Genomic DNA, 23,483 nt, shown 5'->3' with positions numbered 1-23,483 from the left:
CCTACAAGGGTTATCAAGGTGGGGTGGGGACTAGAGAGACACTGTAGACGAAACAGCTAGCATTCAGCAGCCAATCCAGTTGAAGCACTCACGGCATCTCCTCAGGCAGGACATCAGCCAGGATATTGATAGAGTCTGTCTTAGCCTTGGAGGTGGGGGCTGCAGCCAGTAGAATCTTAAGCAGAGCAATCTAGGAAGTAGAAAATGAGGAGATCCATCTCTGTCCATTCCATTCAACAGACTATTTTTCCATACCTCAACAGCCCTATGAGAAGTAAGGCTTCCTCTATGTCCATTCCTCAATGACCAAATCTTCTCAGCCTCCAGAAGGGCAAACAGGTGCCTAATCCTGAGAGGCCTGCCTATGAGGCTATGGACCCAGAAGGGAGCTTATAGGCTATTCTGCTTCAAGATTGTTCTTTCTAAAGAAGAGGATGGAAGGAAGAGAGTGAGGGGGCAATGTCTAGAAATAAGGTGAGAGGTATAAGCATGATCTCACCTCCTCTATCCCTTTCCTCCCTCTAACCCTGACCATCAACATCCTCACCACTCAGCCTGAGGCTATCCAGGACATGACAGACCATGGCAGACTTCAAAGGGTCGAGGATATTTACTTAGAAGGAGGGCCCCCAATGCATCCTGCATGGATCCCACCTTATTCTCCACTCCTCCCAAAGAAGAACTTGGGAGTAAAGCCAAGTCCTCCTTCCTCTTGGAGAAGCCCTGAGGAAAGCTCAGAATTCTCATGTGTTAGACAATGCCTTGCCTCAGGGTTGAATGCTCAGGAAATAAGCTCAAATGATGGATGGCTCAGCTTGAAATGGCTCTCAACTGTCTGTTCCTTGCAGCAGAGAAGGGCAGCTCAGCCCAGCAATCTCCTTACCATGTACTGGGGGAGGCTGTAGAGCATGCCTTGGTAGAGGATTTCACATGGTGTCTCTGGTACCACCTCTTCCCCCTATGGCAGGAAAACACACAGTTTGCCCAGGCCGTTTTCCAGTTGACCAAAGGCTATGTTTTCTTGGTTGTGAAGGGTGGCATGAAAAGAGCACTGAGCTCGGAGTCAGATCTAGGTTCTTATTCCAGCTGTGTTAATGACTCATTGTATCACTTTGGGTAAGCTACTTTTCCTTTTTGGGTCTTAGTTTCCTCTTCTTTAGGATCACTGGGCTGGTCTGATGTCCTCTGAGCACTCTTCCAGCCCTGATAATCTGATTCTGGTTTTCCCATTATCTGGAATCAATCCAGAATTCTTCTTTCCACATCACATGTTAGATCAGGAATCAGACCACCTACCTAGGAATTGGCTCAGACCACTGCTTTGCTGGTCACACAGGAACTTAAGTCAGGGTGCATGAATGCCTGGGACACTAGAACAGATACCCCACACAGAAGCACTTCCTATGGTGTCAGTCTGAGGCCATCCAAGAGCTCTAGAATGCTCTTAAGTGAGAGGTAGGTAACTCAGTAGAGAAAGCTGATAAGGGAGTTGGGTAACCCATGGCCCAGAGAGGCGGGAAGGAGTATTAGCAGGGAAGCTTTTGGGTAGAAGCTATTTTCTTTCCTTCTCCAACAGCCCCTACTACATCCCTTCCTCCCTAATGACAAGGCCCTTATGCACAACTCTCTTTATCCTTTGATGACCCTATCTAAGCCTTTTATAAGAGTGGGAGGACAGGGGCCTCCAGTGCTCAAGGGGTTACTCAGGCCATTGTCCTCTTTGGCCAATGCAGTCCTTCCTCTCACAAGGTACCTCTATTCCAGGGCGAGGTTCACTGCCTTGAGGCACCTGAGGCACTGCCTGAGGTCCTCCCTGAGGCAGGGAGGGATAACCTGGCCCTTGCCATCCCGAATAACTCAGCTGCTGCTTAAATGGGCATTCAATAAACTCAGGCAATCCTCTAAGGTTGCCTTCCTGCTCTCCAAAAGATCTATGTCATACCTTCCCTTTTCCCTTGTCCTCAAACCAATCCCCTCACCCCACAACCCCTCAATAGTTGCTAACCTGGCGTCATACTTCATGGAGAAAACAGAAGCAATCAGACAGGCACCCCTCATCTTCTCAACACCAAATCTACCAGGTTCTCTACCTTCCTTCTCGACATGAAGGATGAACCGCCTCTGCTCTATTAAAGGCCAACTCTCCACTTGTGCTGGGGATCTCTCACCCTTTTGCTCTGTCAAATACATCAGTTCTGCGATCGTCTCCTCTCTGCAAGATCATCTCTTTTAGGACATAAACATACTCTAGAATCTCCTGGCTATAAAACACCTTCCCTTGACCCCACATCCTCCTTCAGCTACCATCCCATTTCTATTCTCTTTATAATAAAACTATGTTGTCTGTGTTGACTGTCTACCTCCTTTCTTTACATTCCTTTTTTAACATACTCCAACCAGGCTACTAGCCCCACCTTTTCACTTGAGGTTGTTCTTAACAAGGTCACCAGTTATCTTCATGGTGTCCTATCCAATGGGCACCTATAGTCTTATCCATTTATCAGCAGCATTTGACACAGCTGATCACTCCCTTCTAGAAAAAAATTTTCTTAGTTTTTATAGTATCACAATCTCCCACATTCTCTCCCACATCACTGAGTGTTTCTCTTACTGTTCTTTTCTGGCTCCTTTCCTGACTCATCCTACCCTCAACATACTGGTGTGCCCAGGGCTTTGTCCTGGGTTCCTTCCTCTATTTCCATTCCCTCCTTGGGTTATCTCAGCCAATTCTATGGTTTTAACACTGTCCAGTAAGTCAACAACTCCCAAATTTATCTCTCTAAGCCAGTCCTCTCTCTTAGAACTCTAGATTTATACATTCAATTTGCATGACTGCTCATGTGCATGGCTGCCTAATGGATATCTAAAACTGAGTATGACCAAAATAGAACTCTTGATGAAACAGAACTCCCCATGTTGGCAAATGATTCTTATTCTTGATTCCTCCGTGCCTTTCTAATCACATCCAACTGACCAGCAAGTCTTGTCAGCTACACCTCCAAAATAAAACCCAAATTTGTTCCACTTTTCCCTATTTCTGTAATTACTACCCCACTCCATATCACCATCATTTCTCACCTTGACTATTTTAAGAGCCCTCTAACTGATCACCCTGCTTCCACTCTTTTCTGGTAAAGTCTATACACAGGAGCCAATTGTTTTGAAAAGATAAATTAGATCATGCCACTCCCCTGCTTAAAATCTCCAAGGGCTTACTTCTGTACTGTGAAACAACTTCACACTCCCTATCTTTGCTTAGGAGTCCTGTGTAAAGTAGCTCCAGGCCACTCCCTGACTTTGTCACACACAACCTCACCCCTCACGCCTGTGCTCTTGCCACAGGCCTTCGTTCGCTACCCCTAATACTCCGAGCTTGCTCTCACTTTGTTAAGGCTGTATCCTCTGCTTAGAATTCTCTTTCCCCTGATGTTCCTATGGCCAACTCCTTCTTGTACCTCACATTTTAGCTTAGCTGTCGCCTTCTCAGAGGTCCACCTATCCTGACTGCCTAATTGAAAGTAGTCTACTGCATGACAGATGCCTCTACCATGTCATCCTATTTAAATTTTCTTCATTATCTTCCATTCTCTGATAGTCTTCTTGTTTCCTTAATTACTTATTTTCTTTTTTCTCTAACTCGAACGTATCATGAAAGTAGGGACCTAAAACACACACACAAAAAAGTAGGGACCTTGCCTTGCATGGTACACACAGTAAGAGCCCAACAGTATGCACACATGTTCTGTGACAGCACTGCAGACAGATTTCCTCTTGTCCTCCTCCTCCTGTGTAGGACCCCCTTGACTCACCAAAGACATGGGGCACTTCTCCAGGTCCTCCTCATTCTTGATCTGAATATCTGCAATGGAGATGTACTTGTGCTGGGGAAGAAAAGACATCAATTAAGAGGCTGAGGCCACTAAAAAAATAAGATAGATAAATAAATAAGTAAACAAAGGGTGGGGGACACCTGGCTGGCTCAGTCTGAACAGCGTGCAACTCTAGATCTTGGGGTTGTTGAGATGCTGGGTGTAGAGATTACTTAAAAAAAAAAAGAAGAAAGATACTGAGGGCTTTGATCACATATGTACCAGCCTCTTGCTTAACTTCCTCAATGATAAGGAAATGTCCTGTATATGGGTTGTTACCCCAAATAGGACACGAACTCTTTGAAGGCAGGAGTCTTATTCACCTTTGTACCCTTAATAATTGAGCCAAGTGCTTCATATACAGTGTTTCTGTTTATTCTGTTTCCGTATTTGTTGAAGAGCAGCAAATCCCTAAGTATTTACCTTCAACCAAGGGCAAGGGGAAGTAAAGAATAGGCCCATGCCCCTGGACCATTGCCTGGTGAATTTCGCTGCATGTGAGTATATGTGTGTGCATGTGTATGGAGTGATGATGATGGGGTAAGGGAGAATTTAAGGTCTAGGCAAGAGACGACTATTCTTACTCTTTGTGCTCGCATACACTTTGGATGCAGAGCAGACCGCTACTAATCCTGGGCCTTTGGACGTTAGTGGCCCTATAGGGACAAAGAAGTGAGAGGAAAGGAAGCAAGGGGTGGGAGGAGGAAAAAGCCATGAGAGGAAGGAAGGATAACTTTCCCCCTATCTGAATGTAGGAAAATGCTTAAGTAGGGAGAGGCCTAATTTTTTCCTCTTTGGCCAAAATGCCTGCAGGGGAAATATAGAATAATTGGTTCAGAATGTGTCTGGAAGAAGAGCCAATACTCAGGACTCAGGTAATCCAACTTGTTTTGATGGCTCCCTATCCCTGGAGACTGAGAGCCCACTCTGGTCACCTGCTTTAAAGTCTTCACACTCTCATGGATGGGCCTGGGTAATCCAACCAAGGTGTCTGTGTCCCTGTGAAATGAGAGATATACCAGATGATAAGCATCAAAAGTATACAGAACTACTGATATTCCCTAGAGTTACATGGACCATGCCACTTTCAACATGCTGTATTCTGGATCTTTCTCTATAAGCTTCCAGTACCCCCATTATTGCTATAAGACACAAAAAGAACAATGCCACACAGAAGTGCTTGTGAAAATTTGGATTTTTATATAGTTTTTTGGGGATTTACTTTGTCAGGGAGCAGTAGGTTCCCTAAAAGGGAATGTAGCCCAACTACAGCGAAACACTTGTAATAATACTTTCTCAGTTTTATAGGGGCCAGCCAGTGTGAGGAATTCATGAGGGAGGAGAAATGGGGAAAGACTGGGTCTGTTCTGACCATGTTGCTTGTTCAGAGAATTCTGGCCCATTAAAACAGGAAGGTTTCCTAGGGATCATCTAATCCAACACTCTCATGAGGACATTGAAGCCCAAGAGGCAATGACTTGTTAAGTCCTACACCTGGCTAAGAACATAAGAGTTCTTCTAAGAAACTAGAAGGAAAAAAATTCCATGGCACAAGCCCAAAGTAGTCGTAGGAGATGCCCATGACCCAGTAGCTCTAGGTTACACTATGACTACAGGGCAACATCTCTCATTCCAGCCACCCATTCCTCTGGCCCCCTAAAAACCACTCTATAGCCAGTTCTGATCATCTAGTCACTTACTGCCCCAGAGTGAATCCGATGAATTTGTTCCTGCTCATCTCCAAGAAGTGCTCAATGTCCTTCTGTCTGAGAGGAGAGTGGAGAGGCAAACCCCAGAAAAGGAAAAAAAAAACAAAAACAAACCTTGAGAGACAGACCCTTTCTGGGCTACTAACCCATCAATAGGATGACTAGAGCAGTGGGGGAAGATGGCCGCTAACAGAGAAAACTTCAAACCTGGGAGTTCTGACTTCTAGCCAGGCTTGAGACTTGAATGCTAGACTACTGCACTCTGGGCCTTCAGTGATTCTAATCCCCAAACTCAGGGTCCTGGAGGTATCAAACCTACCTGACCTTTGGGGCCCAAGGTAGGCCCTTGGGAAAGGCCACCCGCTCAGCAGAAAGGGGTGCCTGTGAAGGTGGAGGTGGCACCAGGGGGTCTTGCTCTAGCAGGTCTAACTCTCCATCTAAGGTTCGTTCTCCATCACCAGCAGACTCCTCTTCCTCCTCTGTGGCTGGTTCCTCAGTCTTAAAGAGATCTCTTTCATTGTAGATGTCCAGGCTATCTTGCTTAGTGAGGAGTTGCTGGGCGGGGGTTGGGAGGATAGAGAGAAGGTATACAGAGACCTCACTCTGAGCATCCTTGTCTGAAGTCACCCTCTACCCACAGGCTGCTAGACTTCAGGATACGTGGAGTAACAACCCAGCTCTTCTGAGAATATCCCCTTCCCTACCTCAACCCTAGTATCCCCACCAGGCCCTATTCCAGGATAAGTACCTCTCAGGCAACCAAGCTGGGGAACAAAGCACAGATAATCCCAAAGTCAGTTACTTAGCTTTCAGAAAGCATGGATGCTTTTTTTCTCCGCCCCCCCCCCAGCACTTTCCTTTCTAATTATGCTCTGCTTAGGTGAACATTCAATTAGTTTGCCTTCTGTGAGTATACACCAGCTGGCTGACTGAGGAAGAGGAGGACAGAGGCTTGCTGCTAGGCAGAGGGAAGCAAGTTTGGAATTTTAAATCTTGTTGCAGAAAGAAAAAAAGGTTGGACAGAAATAGGCCAAAAAGTTAACAGTGACTGCCTTTGGTTTGTTAAGCTTGTGGGTGATTTTCTTTTTTCCTCCCTTCTTCACATTTTTATATTTGTTCCAAATTTTGTACAATGAGTAAGCATTACTTTATAAAACAAAAAAAGCCTAAAAAAAATCACATTATAGATTATGTAGACTAGACTACTGAACATGATTGTCTGGTCCTGTCACCTATTATTGGTGAGCTCAGGTATTTCAGGGAGGTGAGTTCATGGGTACATGGTCAAGTGTCAGTGCAACTTGTCATTCTGACCTTTCCAGGGATGCAGATTATAGCTAGAACACTAATCAATCACCTCCTAAATGTAAGCGTCTAGTTCCAGGGCCAGACAAGAGCATGGCTGGCTCAGAGTAAACCTTCTTGCTGTCAAGAAAATGATAAAGTGCCTCACCCTGGGCACATGGATTTGCTGGGAGCTCTGTTCAGGTGATCTGGGTCCCTACTCCAGGATTATACCCTAATTGTTGTCCAGAATGCTAGGGAACTCCAGGTACACTAGGTCTAGGCCAATGACTCTGTACCAAGACATGGATCTATGATGCGATACCATAATGTCACATCATGATAGCTCAGGAACCTACTGCAGCTGGGAGACAGAGGCTAAAGTACAGACTCCAAGGTTAGTCTCCAAGGTTAGACTCAATGTTAGTTTCAGGTTAGTCACAGGGCCAACCAGAGGCAGGATAAGCTGGGTCATTTACTGCCCATTCCTTCCACATCCAGAGTAGCTCAAAATCTTAATTTCTAGACAACTAGTATCACAGCACCACTCTCTGCTTTAGTTCATACCCTTCGAGAACCACGACGACCTCGCAGCTTAGAGGGTGGTGGTGCCAGTTGAGACTCCCCCAGGTCGAGGGTATAAGAGGGCGGGGAGGCTGCACGCATGCTCTTCACCACCTGGATGCTATCTTCAGCCAGTGGAGGCAGCCCCAGTTCTGCCCGCTTCTGTACTTTGAGAACCTGTAGATGCTCAAATCCACCGAGGGTAAACTAAGGTATAAACAGGAAAGGGCCAGAGGAAAGGAACAGAGGGAAGTCAGCAGGAGAAAAGTCAGGGAAGAACCACAATCTCCAGTCCCCTTAGACCCCTTCCGAATTAGGAAGTAATAAAACAGTAAGGGGCAAATGGAGTTACCATCCCCAGTCTTAGGAGCTCAGCGGTCAGGATGAAGCATTATTTATTTACTGACACAGACTCAGGGCTGGAAACATCACCAGAAATTAGGAAAAGGACTCCTAGGGCTTTCTACTGAAAAAAAAGGGGGGGGGGAGGGAGCAGGGAACTATGTTCTCTTTTTTAAAGGAGCACATCCAGATGCTATAAAGCCCCAGAGTCACTCAATTTTTTCTGCAGTCAAAAGGTAGTTCCCCCCTATGGAGCTTGCCCTGCAGGGTATGTTGTTCAACCAGTCCTGTGGAGTGGGTGCCAGAGATGAAGGATCAGATTTAATAATTAGCAACAAAGCTGTACCATACATTTATAAGGACTTCATTTTTTAAAAACAAATCCTCTGTTTATCTGGATGGAGGGCAGGCACTAAGTCCCACATTTTATAGCTAGAAAAATAGAGGCACAGACAGTTGCCCGAGGTTCCTCAGTATCAGCAGAGGCTAGATCTCCCAACTCTCAACCAGTGTTCTTTGCATAAAATGTCAGCTCTATCATGGGAAGGTACAATGACACCCCAATTCATAGAGTGACATCTCCTGTCAGTCCAACAGAAATAGGTAACCTGCTCTGACACAGAGCATCTGATTCCTCTCCATTGGCTAACAGCTGCCTTATTCTGCCTAGCTCCAGCCTCCTGGGATCGGACTAGAAGAAACTGAGGTAGTGGCAGAGGGCACTGCTGGTTTGATGAGATGGGAGTGGGGGCAGGGGAATCAGTCACTCACCATGACTACCTTCCAGAGCAAAAGCAGGACCTTCTTTATGGGAAAGTGGGGAGCCAGGCCGCTGCAGAACTTGGTAACCATGGAGAAAAGCAGAAGGGCAAAAGGCTCCTCATTATGCATGGAGAAGCCTGGGGGAGAGGAGGGAGAAGAGTGAGGAAGTGAGGATGGGGTAGCTGTAACCCTGCTCCTGTGATCCTGAGTCTGGAAGCACAGAGGAAGGCTCTTAGCTTCCCCAAAGAATTCGAGTATTTGCTCCTTAGAAGGAGGCTTACAGGGTTCCCAGAGGGAAGGGGCAAGGAGGAAGGCCATGGAGGTAAAATGGCTTAGCTCCCAAGCTTGGGGATAGATACCAAACTAGAAGTAATAGTAATATAAAGATGTTGTTTTCTGGTCAAAGAATTCAATGCGTTTCATGGATCACAACTCACTTTTCCACATCAGTGGAAATTTTATTTTATTTATTTTATTTTATTTTATTTTATTTTATTTTATTTTATTTTATTCTATTTTATTTTATTTATTTATTGAGAAAGAGAGCAAGTGACCAGGGGAGGGGCAGAGAGAGAGAGGGAGACAGAGGATTCAAAGCGGGCTCCTTGCTGAGAGTGGAGAGCTCGATATGGGGTTTGAACTCACAAACCATGAGATGATGACCCGAGCTGAAGTCAGATGCTTAACCAACGGAGCCACCCAGGTGTCCTTTAGTGAATATATTTTAAAAATCCTGCAGGCCTTCGTGTCTTATCCCTGTCTGATGACATTACCAACTAACATTTTCAAGTTGATTCAACTTATTTTTTCATGCGAGATTGATGATGAAATGTGAGATGGATGGCTATCCCCATTTATAACCAAGGAAACCAAGGCACAGAAATGACACGTAATTGGTCCTAATTCATAGACACAAGGGCAGTCAAGCGAGGTCTTCATGCCTGCCACACAGTATCTCTGCCCTAAAAGAATGGATGCTAGGGACGCCTGGGTGGCTCAGTTGGTTAAGCATCCAACTCTTGATCTCAGTTCAAGTCTTGATCTCAGGGTTGTGAGTTCAAGCTCTGCGTTAGGCTCTGCTCCCTGTGAGGAGCCTACTTAAAAAAAAAAAAAAAAAATAGGAGCAACAAATGGCTCAGTTGGTTAAGTGCCTGACTCTTGGTTTCAGCTCAGATCATGATCTTGGAGTTCATGAGATCAAGCCCCACATTGGGCTCTGTGCTAACAGCGTGGATTCTCTCTCCCTCACTCTCTCTGCCCTTCCCCTGTGTGTACTCTCTCTTTCTCTCTCTCAAAATAAACATTTTTTAAAAAGTAAGAATAAAAGAATGGATGCCAATTCTGAAAAAGGAAGGAAGGAAGAATGGGAGGCAGGGAGGGAGGGAGGGAGGAAGTCAGGAAGGAAGGAAGGCAGGCAGGCTGGCAGGAAGGGGAGCTTTCTGTTTCTACTATGCAGATGTCCCTCCACTACCAGCACCTCATCCCCTTCCTTCCTCAAATGCCACTTCTTACTCAATTCAGTGCGGAAGGTCTCTCGTGCTGTCCTCCACCGGCAGGAGTCTGTCTCTCGCTCCAGGCGGATATTTTCCACCAATAGGTACATGACACTCAGCAGCACCCTAGGGTTATAGAAGGGTTACAAAAGGTTCCCAAAGCAGCTCCTAACCTGTAGTCAGAGACCTCAGGGAGGATTCGTGTGGGAGCTCAACCCAGTGGAATTAGCAACTATTAGTAATCTGGGTGTGTCTGGGGAACTTGGGCAAAGGGTAACCCATTGCTGACCACCCCCTGTTCCAATCCCAGGGCCAGCTCCACTCACCTGAGCTCTGTGCTATCAGCAATGGAGATGGCTGGTTTCCGAAGAGCACTGCTACAGGCCTGGCTGTTGCTGCCGTGGGGAGGAGAGAGAGAAGCGGAACTCAGATATCCTCTTTACATCCTGCATCCCCACTTATCATATACCCAAACCTGAGTACCTGCTATTCCCTGGCTATGTAGCTAAAAGAAACTGGTCTAAGGTAAATGAGCCCACAGAATTCCTCTGCCATCTCAGTAAATGCTTGTCTGCGGTAAAGATGGGCAAGGGCAAGGTCTGTGACAATCCCTCCTATAATCCACATTGTGCCTAGTACTGTGCTGGATACAAAGTAGATGCTAAGCAACCCTTTAAATTTGCCCTATTTAAACTCCTGGGTGATGGGCTTGAGATAAAATGAGGGATCACTATAGTGGCAGCAGCAACCAAGGCCACCTTTAGAGCTATGACCCACAAGGAAAGAACTGGGCACAGCAACAGAAATTGGTCCTGTTCCTCTTGGGTCATGTTCTCAGGTAGAACAGTCTCCTTCATGGATTCCACTTAGGCTGAGTTGAGAAGGTGTTTAGATACAAAGGGAACCCACCCAGGATAGGGCCCTGAAGCCCAGGATTGAAGCTGTAAGTAGGGCAGAAGCTGTTGATGAGCCCAATCTCAGGGAGGAAGACAGCATATCAGAGAGCATGGCTGGAAAGGGGAACTATCAGTAAGCTTTGGACTGAAGTATGAATAGACCCTGCTCCCACAGAGGTCTCCATAGGGAGCGAATCAGCACAGGACATGAGGCACCCTTCAAGGAAGGGGGTTGTCTAGGCCAGCCCTCCCCTAGGCTTCTCACTCGATTTCCATGTGGAGTAGCTCCAGGAAGGCCGAGAAGGTCCCCATCTGATAGAGCAGGAAGCAGTTGTACCTGGACCAGTGTAGCACATCGACCTCTGAATCACATTCCCCAAAAGTGCCTAAAGGACCAGACAGTGCCATGGAATTGTACGTGAGAGTGGCATCCCAGTTCTTTCCACTCTTCCCCATGATCTTAAGACTATCTTTCAACACCTAGCCCGACAATTAGGCTGACAAAGGTAGGGCAAGGCCCTCCAGAACTTCCAGAGCCAGAACCTCCAGAACTTTGAATGAGCCAGTTTCAAAAGAGGAGAAGCAGTCTCCAGAGTCAGGTCCAATGTGCTTATCACTGGTCTGTCTTAAGTTTGAGTTCCCTGAGAAGCAGATCCAGAGAGAACGATTAAAATGCAAGTAGTTTATTTGGGAGATGATCCTAGTTGAGAAGTGGGGAAATGAGATAGGGAAGAGAAGGCAGCCAAGAGCTGAAACCCAGGTTAGGGGAAGCTCTGGGAAACAGTATATATTTTACACACCTCAGAATCCTCCCACCCAAGAAGAGTGAGGTAGTTGGGCTATTTACCCACTAACTCCTGTCAGTCAGTGATCAGTGCTACATGAATTCCCTAGCACTTTCTGGTTACCCCATACAGGCTGCAGACAAAGCTTTCAGGTAAAAAGTTGAAGGTACTGGCAGTTGGAAGTTGGCCAGAGCACCAGACCCAAGAAAGATGGTTAGGCACCGCTTTTTTTGCTACAGTCTTCCCTTCACCATTCTCTTCCCCCTCCATTTATTATTTTCTTTTATAGTTTTTTAAGTTCCCAGCTAGTTGGTTCTGCCAACAGTCCTCTTATTATGATCTCAGGGCTTATTTTTACTATTCCAGCTAGGCTATCGCATTTCTCTTTCCAACACCTGGCTAATAGGTCTCTTCTGAGAAGATTTCCTCAGTTAATCCCACCGAGTTCTGATCATCTCCCAATTACCCACTGTATCCACTCCTGCTGCTATGCTGGCTTGAACCTTCTAAATGCAAATAAGAAATAATGCAGAGGGTCCACCATCTGTGACCCTGAGGTACTCCACTGACTCCCCTCAGTGGAAGCCTGTGCCACAGCTGATGAAAGAAGCCTCCATGCTCGGCTGGTGGTGCATCAACTCTAGCCTGATTCACTTCGCTTGCTAAATCTCCACATGTGATCACAGCCCACATGAAGAAATAAACAACCCTATAAGAAATCTTGGCATGCCCGGTAAGATAAAGGCCAATTCCAAGGGATCCGGAATTGTACCCACCACCATCTCCTTAACCTCCTCATAAGCACCAGATTACTTCTAGCACTTGATAAGATCTGTCTTTAAGAGGCAGGGAACTTGCTTTTTCAGCCTGGCTTGCCTCATCCTAGTCCTGATAACAACATTTCTCTCCCTGGTTTTCAGCCATTTCAAGCTGGCAAAGGTGGTCACTTGCCTTGGGCCAGGTAGAGAACAGCCCGGGCCACCTTCAGTCGCCGCTCCCTACTGACCACCTCCAGTCGGTCTAGGAGTCCCATCACATAGGCCTTCTGAGCATCTTCCTCCAATTCCAGCCACTCCTTGCCCTGCACTGGGGACAGAAAACCATACAGATCCAGTGTCAGCTTCTGCTTCCCCTTCCTGGAAAGGCTCCTGATAGCATATCCATCTCTGATCCCAGCCCCCAACAAATTCTTCTCTTCAAAAGCTTTCCTTATTTAGCTGAGAAGATTCCACTAAGAGATTGGCAAAGTAAAGGACCCAAAAAGTTCTGGCTGAACCCACTCTGCAGCCTTATCTTCCTTCATATTCCCTCTATTCTCCACACACAGTCTATTCCAACCTATCTCTGCCTTTTCAAGGAATTCTCTCTCTCTCCCTACCTATCCAATTCCTATTCATCATTATAGGTTCAATACTAAATTACCTCTTTTCCACTAATGCTCCAGCCAGCTCTGTCCCCCAAGAAACTTTTTACTTCTGATACTTACCATTTTTCCTCTTGGCCTCAGTTTTGTGATGTACACACCTCCACTCTGCCACTGGACTATAATCTCTTTGAAGATACTGCAAATTCACCTTCACCCCTGCCCCCCGCATCTCCGGCACAAAAAAGTACTCACCACACATCTGTTGAATTGCAAATTGAATTCACTGACCAAGTAAGGAAATAGAGGTCTGAGAGGATTGCAGTGTGGGCACACGAAATATTATTAGATGTTATTAGGAGTGAGGCAGAGTTGGAGGCAGGGGTTGAATGTCAAGGTCAAGGACTACACTAGGCACAGGGTTTTACCAGGTAGCAGGGTACCTGCCCAGTCCCCATCCCTCGGCTCTCTGGGCCCTTTACATCAGTGAAAGGGACCCAGCTCAGGCTTCTCCTGCTTCCATCCATGGCCTCCCCAATTGAGATATAGGAAACTCTGTGTCCCGTATGAAAGGAGGAATAGAGAAATTATATGGTTATGGAGAGGATGAAGAAGGGTCATACTTTGTTTTGGGCTTTTCTAGATCAGGCTGGGATATCATGGAGGGAAAACCAGGTTTCTATTAATAAGAATCTGGGATCACCTTGAGTCTTGAAATCTTCTTCAAAGCACCTCCTGTTAGTGGTAAATTCCAGGTTTTCAGTGTAGCTATATAATTCTGTGGCAGAAAAGATAGGACAGAGTCACAAACATTCGGCAGACCCTTATAAAAGGGGCCTGAGGTGGAGAGGGTGGCATGAAAGAGCTAAAGCTTCCAACACATTCCTGCGTCCAATTCAATCCAGAGCCAACTTCCTCCCTTTCGGAGCAGTTAAAAATAGCCACTTGTGTCCCTGGGTGATTAAACCATCAAACCTGTCCTCCTCCTGCCAGCTGGCTGCTATAGCAAAGAAGGCAGTCTTCAACACTTGGTGAGGGCCAGGAGGGTTGGAGCAGAGAGGGCTAAATGTCATCACTCCTGCTTCTTAGGGCTGCAGCCCCTTCTGCTTGTCAACCCAGACTGAGACTATCCTGTCCCTAGGGAAGAGAAGGGCAACACGGTGCCTGAAATTTAGAGGCAAGCTCCTTGCGCTATTCAAGGAGCCAGAGCAAAGGCTGGAGAGTATGTGTTAGATGGCCCTTTGGGGTTAAAGCCAGTTCATTCTCTCCCTACTGAGATTCCTCAAAGGGTACAGAAGTTTAGGTTCCTGCCCAAGGCCACGCAGGTAGAGACAGCATCGAACCCCTTAGAAGTAGCTACTGTTGGCAAAGGGCTGCTTATGCCCAAGAAAATCTAACTTTATTAACAACAGCCTCTGAATACAAAATGCAGAGAGCTTGAGAAATAAAAATGCCGTCTCCTACACACACACTCCGGGACATTATACCAGTACCTTTATCTTACAGAGGATGAAGAATTGAGGCTGAGAAGTCAATAGGTGACAGAACAGATTTCCTCAAAATTCTGTGGCCTGAGATCCTTGCTGGAAATTTAACTAGGTCACAGATAATTCACAAAGAGAAATTCACGTATGTTCTTGGTCTAATGGTTGAGAAACACCTTATCTGGGAAGCAGGGCTTTTGAGTCCTGAGTTCCAGAATCCTGGACTGATCAGAAGCAAATTCCAGCCCTGACTCTGATATTCTTCAGTGCTCAGTGGGCAGTGGGCATAGATGTTTTTAAAGAGCGCAGCATAAACCCAGTCAGAAAAGGGAGCAAGGCTGTTAGGTACTAAGCTTTTTGTTTATTTTTAAATTTTAGATCGTGAACGTTCATATACAGATATAGAATACATACAAGATAACTTTGTGTCTTCTACCCAGATTAAACAAATGTTTATACCTGTCATATTTGCTTCCGACATCTAAAGCCCCCCTCTCCTCCCATTCTATCTTATTCCCCTCTCTAGAGATAACCATTTTAACGAAATTGGTATGTATGCTTCACATGCCTATTTTTCTACTTTTACTACACACATATATACCTGTAAACAACATGATATGTTCTGTTTTGAAAGTTTTTATCCAAACAGGGTATTATATGTATTATTTTTTTTAAATCACTATTTAGTATATTTTTCAATAGTTTTTTACATGACAGTATGATGAACACATCTGTTTACTTAACTGACACTGTTCTCAATCAAGTGTGCAACTGGGCTTCCCAGAAACATCTTTTAGGTTTGTGTGTTTAAGCTGTTTTCTGGATGCATGTGTAAGTTATTTTGTCACTGTTTCTTTCCCCACTCAACAATGTGCTTTTAATTTATTGATATTGATGGGGCGCCTGGGTGGCTCTGTCGGTTGAGCGTCTGACTTCGGCTCAGGTCATGATCTCACAGCTTGTGAGTTCGAGCCCCACGTTGGGCGCTGTGTTGACAGCTCAGAGCCTGGAGTCTGCTTCAGTATGTGTCTTCTCTCTCTCTGCCCCTCCCTTGCTCATGCTCTGTCTTTCTCTCTCTCAAGGATAAATAAAACATTAAAAATTTATTTAATTTATTGATATCGAAACATATTGACATAGATCAACTATTTTAACATCTATGCAGCAACCTACTATATTGATATACTACAGTTCATCCATTCCCCTAAGTTGTTTTAAATGTTTTCACAATGGCTACAATAAACATCTTCCTATGTGTTTTCTTGTGCCCAAGTGTTCTTTAAAAGGTACATCTAGAATCTAGATCATCTTATGATCTAGAATCATAAGATGTGTGCATTTTCAACTTTGCTAGATATGACCAAAGTGCTTTCCAATTTTATGCTCTGCTCTCTCATGCCAGTCAGTGTATAAAAGTACTCATTTCTCTGCACCCTCGCCAACTTCAGGCTTTTAAGTTTTGCAATCTGATGAATGTGAAATATCTCATTATTTTAATTTGCTTTTCCTCATTTACTAATGCAGTTGAACATCTTTTCATATATTTATTGACCATATGGTTTTCTATTCTCTGAATTCCTATTCATATTCTTTGACTACTTGTCTTTTCCTCTCTTCTCTGTCGATACACACACATACACATGCATACATATATGAAATATATTTATTTATATGTATTATTAGGAATGCTCATCCTTTGTCGGTTATTAAACTCAGCTATTTCTGTCACTCATCACAAAATTTATTCCCTGTGCTTATTTACAAGAACTTCTTTAAAATTGCTTGTCTCTTTTCTCTGAAAAAGCACGTCTCAAAGTGTCACTTCCATGTGACAGAATATTCAATTTTCACACCATCTCCACCCAAAGCTCGTTTATTAATAACTGGTATTAATAGCATGTGTAACGTGGAGGCTCTTAATGTGAGGGGATCACACTTAGCCTAAGCTAAAAATTCAGACAGACAGAAAGGGAGAGGGTGGCAGAAAGAAGGGGGCACGCATGCAAAGATATGAGAAACAAGAGGAGTGGGGAAAAGACGGAAAGAAAAAGGATTTGAGAGTGCACCAAAAGAGAATAAAGAAGGGTAAGCAGAAAAGAGTGATAGAATGAAAGTGGAGAATACTGTAGCCAAAGGAGAAATCACAGGAAGAAATGTAAAAGCAAAGATATTTACTGCTGGAGGTTGGAGACAGACGGGAATGTGGAAAACAGATAAGCTGCCAGGAGAGATCACAGACCCAGGCCCTCTCCTCATGGCCATCCTTCCCCTCTCCACAGCCCATCTCTACCTCGTACCTGACAACTCTGCTGCGTGCCCATCTGCATCTCCATACTCAAATTCCAGAGTGGGGCAGTCCACAGAGCCCTGTAATGGAGAAGTCTTTGCAGTAACTTGGGAAGAGAGATGAAAAAGGAAATTATACTCTCATTTAATCTTCTTCCTCTCCTGAAGTCCAACATTAGATCAGGGAGGCAGCGAGGAGAGTCCCTTCTGGGCCTCTAATCCAAGAAGTACCCTCCTCCAACCCAAAATACTAGGCTCAGTGCAGGGCGGGGCTGAAGATTCCTACATAGAATCAGAAACTCTGAGTAAAGGGTTAGGATCGTGAACAGATATGAAAGCTATGAAATCTGTGCCTGTATCTGACCTACATAAACACAGAGCAGAAGAGCATCTAGCTGATCTCTAGAAAAATGAGATGGACAAAAACAAAAGAGGTGAGCTGGATTCTAATTTTAGCCCACTGTCATTAGCCCACTGTATGATTTTGGCAGATCTCGTTCTTTGGATCATAGTTCCTCATTTATAAAAGGAGGTCCCTCAGCTGTATGTTCCACAACTTCAGGATTTTCAAATAAGGTAGTATTTCTACTCCACGTTATATTAAAGCTAGATTTCATATGCTGCTGTAGGTATAATGTTATAATCCTATATAAAAAATATTTTAATGTAATCCCATACCCTAACCTCTCTAAGCATTTTGGAGTATTTCCTACCAGTATACATTAATATATATAAGTTAAAATTTTTTGAATCTCAAAAAAAATATCATTTTGAATCTCATCCATCACATATGGCAATCTTAAACAAGTTACTTAATCTCCCTGTGCCTCAGCGTGGTATAAAAAATGTATTTGGTTTTTGCCCTCGGTTCCAGGCACAGAGCTCCTAAATCCTCCTAAAACCTCCTGATAGGAGTGTCTATAATTTAAAAGTCCCTGTCAACAATACTAAGAGTTTATGCTAGTGAGGTGATCGCTGGTGAGCCTTTCAGAGTTTCAAAGGAAGGACTGGCCCCATCTCCAGAGAGGGGAGGAGGCTGAAGATGAAGTTCAACTACCGACCAATGGTTTAATCAACCAACTGAGCCAGCCCCTATGCCAATGGTTTAAACAACCATGCCTAGGTAATGAAACCCCATGTAAAAGCCCTGAAACAATGGGGTTTGGGCACACCAAAGTGCTAGGAGGGTGATACCCAGAGGGCGTGGAAGCTCTGCACCATCCTACCCCCACATCTTGTCTTTGCCTCTCCTCATTCTTGAATTGCATCCTTTATATTAAAATTGTAATCATAAGCAGAGCAGTTTTGTTTTTTTTTTTTTTAATTCTGTGAGTCATTGTTGCAAATTATGGAATCAGGAGATGGCAGCGGGTGGGTTGGGTGGGGGTGGTCATGGAACCTCTGAGTTTGCAGTTGGCCAGGTATAGTGCTTGTAGCCCGGGGGCCCCAGGTGTGGCTGGCATCTGAAGTAGGGACAGTCTTACGGAACCGAGCCTTTAACTTGTGAGGTTTGTGCTAACTACAGATAGTATCAGAACTGAACTGGTGTCAGGGAATTATTGGAAAATGACATGCTCAGTTTTCTCATCTGTAAAATGAGGATAATTCATAGGGTCATTATAAGCACTAGATGAATTAATAGAGGAAAAAGCACTTAGCACACTACCTAGCACTTGGTAGCACTATGTAGGTGGTTATACTACTTAGGATTTTATTTACTGTACTTACAATATTAATATTATATTATTAGGCATTTTTATATTACATATATAAATAATATATAATATATAATAATACAATATTATATTAATATTATATTAAAAGGCATTTTCTCATATTATGACTATCATTTTAAACAGCTAAGTGTACAGCAAAGTGGGCAGATAACTAACCAGTTTACTTAACCAGTTCTCTATTGTTTTGTTTTGTTTTTTATTTATTTTTTTTTAATGTTCATCTATTTTTGAGACAGAGACAGACTGAGCAAGAACAGGGGAGGGTCAGAGAGAGGGAGACACAGAATCCGAAGCAGGCTCCAGGCTCTGACCTGTTACCACAGAGCCCGACATGGGGCTCGAACTCACAGACCATGAGATCATGACCTGAGCCGAAGTTGGAGGCTCAACCGACTGAGCCACCCAGGTGCCCCAACCAGTTCTCTATTGTTGATCATATAAGTTGTTTTTAATTTTTCTTTACTATAAACATAAAGTTGTAATACACCTATAAATTTTTTCATATTTAGGATCTTTCCTAAGGATAGATTCGTTTTTTGTTTTCCAAAACCACTTTATCAATTTACACTGCCAACAATGCAAATCATGTTTAAATCCATTATTGCAAATATTTCCAAATACTTCTGGGTTACAGAAACCAGTCAGAAAAAAAAAAAGGTGGAGGGTGGGAATGACATTAGGTAGTTGAGGTTTTATTCTGATTAACAGAGACTTAAAAACCTTTTTAAAATATATATTTCAAAAAAGAACAGTTTAATATCCCAAAATGAGGACACAATTTTAGAATAAAAGAGTTATTAAAAGTAATGCTTTTCGAAGTTTTTTGCTTGTAAATCAAAGAATAAATAAATTTTACATGTTCCAACACACACACAAAACCAGAACAAAAGTTTTAAAAAATAATACCATTACTATGTGATTTAGATTTTATTATTCTATTTCTTTTAAAAAATGTTGGTCTCAACTCACAGTTTGAAAAATACTGTTTTAAATCGCATACATCCTGCGGTGGGGCCCAGGGCCAGCATCCCAATGACAAGATGTTGCATGTCCCCTGCTATGATGTGATAAGAAGGGCAGTCACCACTCTGGTCTTCCACCTGAAAGCCCAAAACCTTGCCTTATGTCAGACAGACTCTGGATGAGGTTCACTGAGAAATTCTCACAGCCCAGAGGAGGTTCAGAAGAACTGCTATGGGTGAGGCGGGGGCTGGCCAGGCCAGACCAGGCCTGAGAAGAACTCCCAAGGAACAGAGCCTTGCATGAGTCAATGGACCAGTGCTGCTTCCATGGTTTGGCTAAGGCACTGTGGAAACCTGAAAGGCTGGCATCAGGGGAAACTGAGCGAGGGGTACAGGAACCCTCTATACCACCTCTGCAACTTTTCTATAAACCTAAAATCCCTCCAAAGTAAAAAGTTTAGTCTAAATAAATACATAAATCACATACATCCTTATTTTATTTATTTATTTAGTAAGCTCTTCACCCAACATGTGGCTTAAACTCATGACTCTGAGATCAAGATTTGCATGTTCTACCAACAGAGCTTGCCAGATGCCCCAAATTGAACACACTCTTTAAATTTATTGCATTGAACTACATTTTATGAAAAACTTACTTCAATGCCCTGAATTTTCCTCCTCTTGCCACAAACCAGTAAAATTTTGTCAAGGAATTTGGGAACCAATTAAACCAGGGAATCTGGCTGAAAGAGGCCTGAGGTGACTCATTTGGTTAAGAGCTTTCTTTTTCTTTTAAATTTTTAAAAATGTTTATTTATTTACTTATTTATTTTGAGAGAGAGCTTGGGCACAGGTGGGGAGGGACAGAGAGAGAGGGAGAGGGGCAGAGAGAGGGACAGAATCCCAAGCAGGCTCCTTTCTGTCAGTGTAGAGGCTGGGCTCAATCTCTCAAACCATGAGATCATGACATGAGTGGATATCAAGAGTCAGACGCTTAACTGACTGAGCCACCCAGGCACCCCAAGAATCTTCTTATTAAGCAAACAATTATTCTCTAGCTTCCTATTTTCGTTGGGATGTTCATACACTAAACCGTTGGGAGAGGGTAGGTCAACCAGTGTCCCCTACAGGCACAGTGATGGATGGGGAGGCTCTCTTGAATTGTACCAACAGTAATTCTCTTCCAGTAATCCTTTAGAAGCCCAAGGTGGTGGTGGGGGGGGGGGGGGTTGTGCGGATAATCCATCTCCCCCGAGGACTGTCTCTCACAGGAAAGCAAAAGGAGGGAAGGAAGGAAAGGCAGATGGTCATCTGAGTCTGGGAATGTACTGACAGGTAAAAAGCAGCTTTCCTGCTGCAGTGGAAGGTGGAGGAAAGCTAATCTTTCCAGCCAGCCTTTTGGCAGGCAATGAGCCCAGATGGAGAGGATCACTGCAGTTGTCCGTTTCCGTGCATAAAAAGTACAGCTGCAGACAACCAGGAGGTAAAACTGTGGGGCAGGTGGAAAGCTCTGAGTCTCTGGATACTGGACTCAGTGGCAAAAGGAAAGTACTATCAGAGTCCTTTCCCCGATGGGAGACTTGATAGGCAGGGAAAAGCCCTCCTACGTCAGGAGTTTTAATTCTCCCAAAGAACATATCATTCTGAAACTGATTATTTTATTTACTTGCATATTGTCTCTCCACCCTGGCTAGAATGTTTGCGCCACAGAAAAAGACCTTGTCTTGTTCCCTATTGTATCCCTAGCACCTAAACAGTGCTGGGCATGTAGAAAGGACTCAATAATTTTTGAAATAATGAATGGCCCACCCTCTTCTCCCAAAAAAAAAAAAAAATTTAAGCAAAAACAGTGTCGCCTTGGGGGAAGGAGGTACAGGGTGTTCTAAAAGGCCAGATTCATAGTGAGGCAGGGAGGGAGGTGATGTGGACAGAACCCTCACCTAGCCAGACAGCAGAGCTGAGCTCTGTCTCTGAAAGGGGGTGTGATTTTGGACTAGTCTTTTCATCTCCACTTCTCTCTTTTAAAAAATGGGAGGGATTCCTACTTTTCTGTATCAAAATGAAAAACCTACATGAAATCCCTCTGGAAACTGCGAGGGTCTATTCAAATGGTAAACGGACTGGGACAAGAAAGACCTGGCTTCTAGTACCAGGTCTGGCCCTATGAGCTACTCTGTACTGACCAATTACATGGCCTGTGCCTGCACTGAATTAAACATCTGACATCCAATTATCTCATTTGACTTTATCTCAACCTTCTGAGGTAGGTGGCATTAACCTCATTTACAGAAGAAGGAACTGGAGCTCAGAGAGGCTTGGCAATTTGCCAAAAGTCACACAGAGAGTAAGTGATAGGGCTAGGATTCAAAACCTGGTCTGGATGACCCCAAAGCTCGGTGCTCCTGGCCACATGCCAGATGCAGGATCTTGGGCAAGTGACTTCTGTCTCTTACTTCTGGACGAGAAAGGGCTAAAGCAGATGATCTCTACAGTCCCTTTCACACCTGACGTTTTGGGGTCTATCCTCCTGATCCCCACTCAGATCCAATTCTACTCCTGGCTAGTTAATGGACACTGGCTGCATGAGGCAGTCGGAGACTAATAATTCACGCCTTTCATCCTCCCAGTTAGGATTCCTTTTCAGAAGACGAGGAGGTAACCCAAACATTCATATTCCTATCTGTGGGTTTGTATCCTGAGCAGTTCCATCCACTCCCTCCGGTACAGCCCCGGCCTGAAGCCTCTCGTTGACCCTTACGGGTAGGGGTCCTGATGTCCGTGGAAGGCACTCCCTAAACAGCCTGCCAACACACGGGGGAAGGGGCCGCGCAGAAGTCACTCGGCACATCTGGATCTGCTCGCTGGCCCAGGAGTGGGAGCTCGGCTGCCCCCCACGCCGGCCCGTCTCCACTGCGGCGGAGCTCTGGCCCCTCACCCCTTCAGGCCAGTCGCTAAACCTCTCCGTTCAGCGGAAAACCTTTAGATTTTCTTCCCGTAAATCTAAAACACGAATCCCCACTTCAAGGGGCTGCAGAGACTAAGTGCGATCAATATTTGAAAAGTATCAGGTATGGTCTCGATCGCGCTACATCTTCGCGTCCCCGGAGGAGAGGCCAGAAGGCTAAGAAGCCCCCGACCAGGAGACAGGCAGAGAGGGGTCAGGGGCTGCAGAGCCCAGGCTGCGGCAGACCCCGCAGACGCCCGCTCCGAGGGGCGGCCCCGAACGCGCCGGGGACTCCGGAAGGGCAGGGGGACCGGGCCGAGTCACCTCAGCCACGGCTTCCCGCCCGCGGGCGTCTCCCGGCCCCAACTGAAGCTCTCCGGGCTCCTCACCTCCGACTCCCGCCGCTGGCTTCTGAACGCTTCCCGGCCCTTGGGTGCCGTCTGCTTCCCTTTGCCGCCGCCGTTGCCGTTGCCATTGGTGGACGCGCTTCCGGCCCCGGGCGCCGCGGGGTCCTCCATGCCACCCTACTCGGCGCCTACCTCAGCCCCTCCGCGATCTCTGCCCGGGGCGACCCCGCCGCCGCGCGCTGGGATCCAGGCTCCGCCCTCTCCGCAACTATTGGCTGCGGCCGCGCTCCGCAGCCCCGCCCCACATCGCGATTGGCTGTTCGGCCGTTCCGAGCGGGACTCGGAGGAGGGGGGGCTCATTTACGGGACGTCCCCCCTCCTATTTTTTTTAAGTCCTGCCGCGTTGCTGGTAGCTTTAGCCTCGGGGGTAGGCTCTCGGCATTACTTCCCGAATTCTGGGCCTAGAGGCTTGGCGGGTTATCTTTTTGCTTCTCGCTCAGCACTCACCCGCTCCCAAATAGCGACCTTTTCGGGGAGCTCTAGTCTCCGCCTCCTGCTTCACTGCAGTCTCGGTTTCCCCATTACCACAGATGTCCTATCCTAGCTCCCGCATGACGCCCCTAGTCCCGATTCAATCGCAGGGGAGGCATGGCACCG

The 23,483-nt window shown here is 45.4% G+C and overlaps 1 protein-coding gene across 4 annotated transcripts in view; it reads right to left on the bottom strand.

Annotated features, from left to right (window-relative positions):
- STRIP2 (striatin interacting protein 2) overlaps positions 1–23,065 on the bottom strand; it is a 47,452-nt gene extending 24,387 nt beyond the window's left edge. The window contains exons 1-16 of one of the 4 annotated variants that reach the window (XM_019452709.2): positions 22,869–23,065; positions 16,849–16,918; positions 13,771–13,845; positions 13,191–13,329; positions 12,656–12,790; positions 11,185–11,305; positions 10,350–10,418; positions 10,043–10,149; positions 8,540–8,667; positions 7,430–7,633; positions 5,898–6,133; positions 5,570–5,635; positions 4,805–4,868; positions 3,810–3,881; positions 884–958; positions 93–190 (exon numbers count right to left, since the gene is read on the bottom strand). In XM_019452709.2, the coding sequence (XP_019308254.1) occupies positions 93–190; positions 884–958; positions 3,810–3,881; positions 4,805–4,868; positions 5,570–5,635; positions 5,898–6,133; positions 7,430–7,633; positions 8,540–8,667; positions 10,043–10,149; positions 10,350–10,418; positions 11,185–11,305; positions 12,656–12,790; positions 13,191–13,329; positions 13,771–13,845; positions 16,849–16,918; positions 22,869–22,954 (1,745 nt within the window). In that variant the 5' untranslated portion in view covers positions 22,955–23,065. The remainder of the gene's footprint in view (positions 1–92; positions 191–883; positions 959–3,809; positions 3,882–4,804; positions 4,869–5,569; positions 5,636–5,897; positions 6,134–7,429; positions 7,634–8,539; positions 8,668–10,042; positions 10,150–10,349; positions 10,419–11,184; positions 11,306–12,655; positions 12,791–13,190; positions 13,330–13,770; positions 13,846–16,848; positions 16,919–22,868) is intronic. The other 3 variants (XM_019452707.2, XM_053897163.1, XM_019452708.2) reach the window with 3 other exon arrangements.
- Between the last annotated feature and the right edge of the window lie 418 nt (positions 23,066–23,483).

This window comes from Panthera pardus, unplaced genomic scaffold (assembly GCF_024362965.1).
Source record: "Panthera pardus isolate Hobbes unplaced genomic scaffold, ASM2436296v1 HiC_scaffold_8, whole genome shotgun sequence".
Taxonomy (NCBI): Eukaryota; Metazoa; Chordata; class Mammalia; order Carnivora; family Felidae; genus Panthera; species Panthera pardus.
This window is presented reverse-complemented; position numbering and strand designations above follow the sequence as displayed.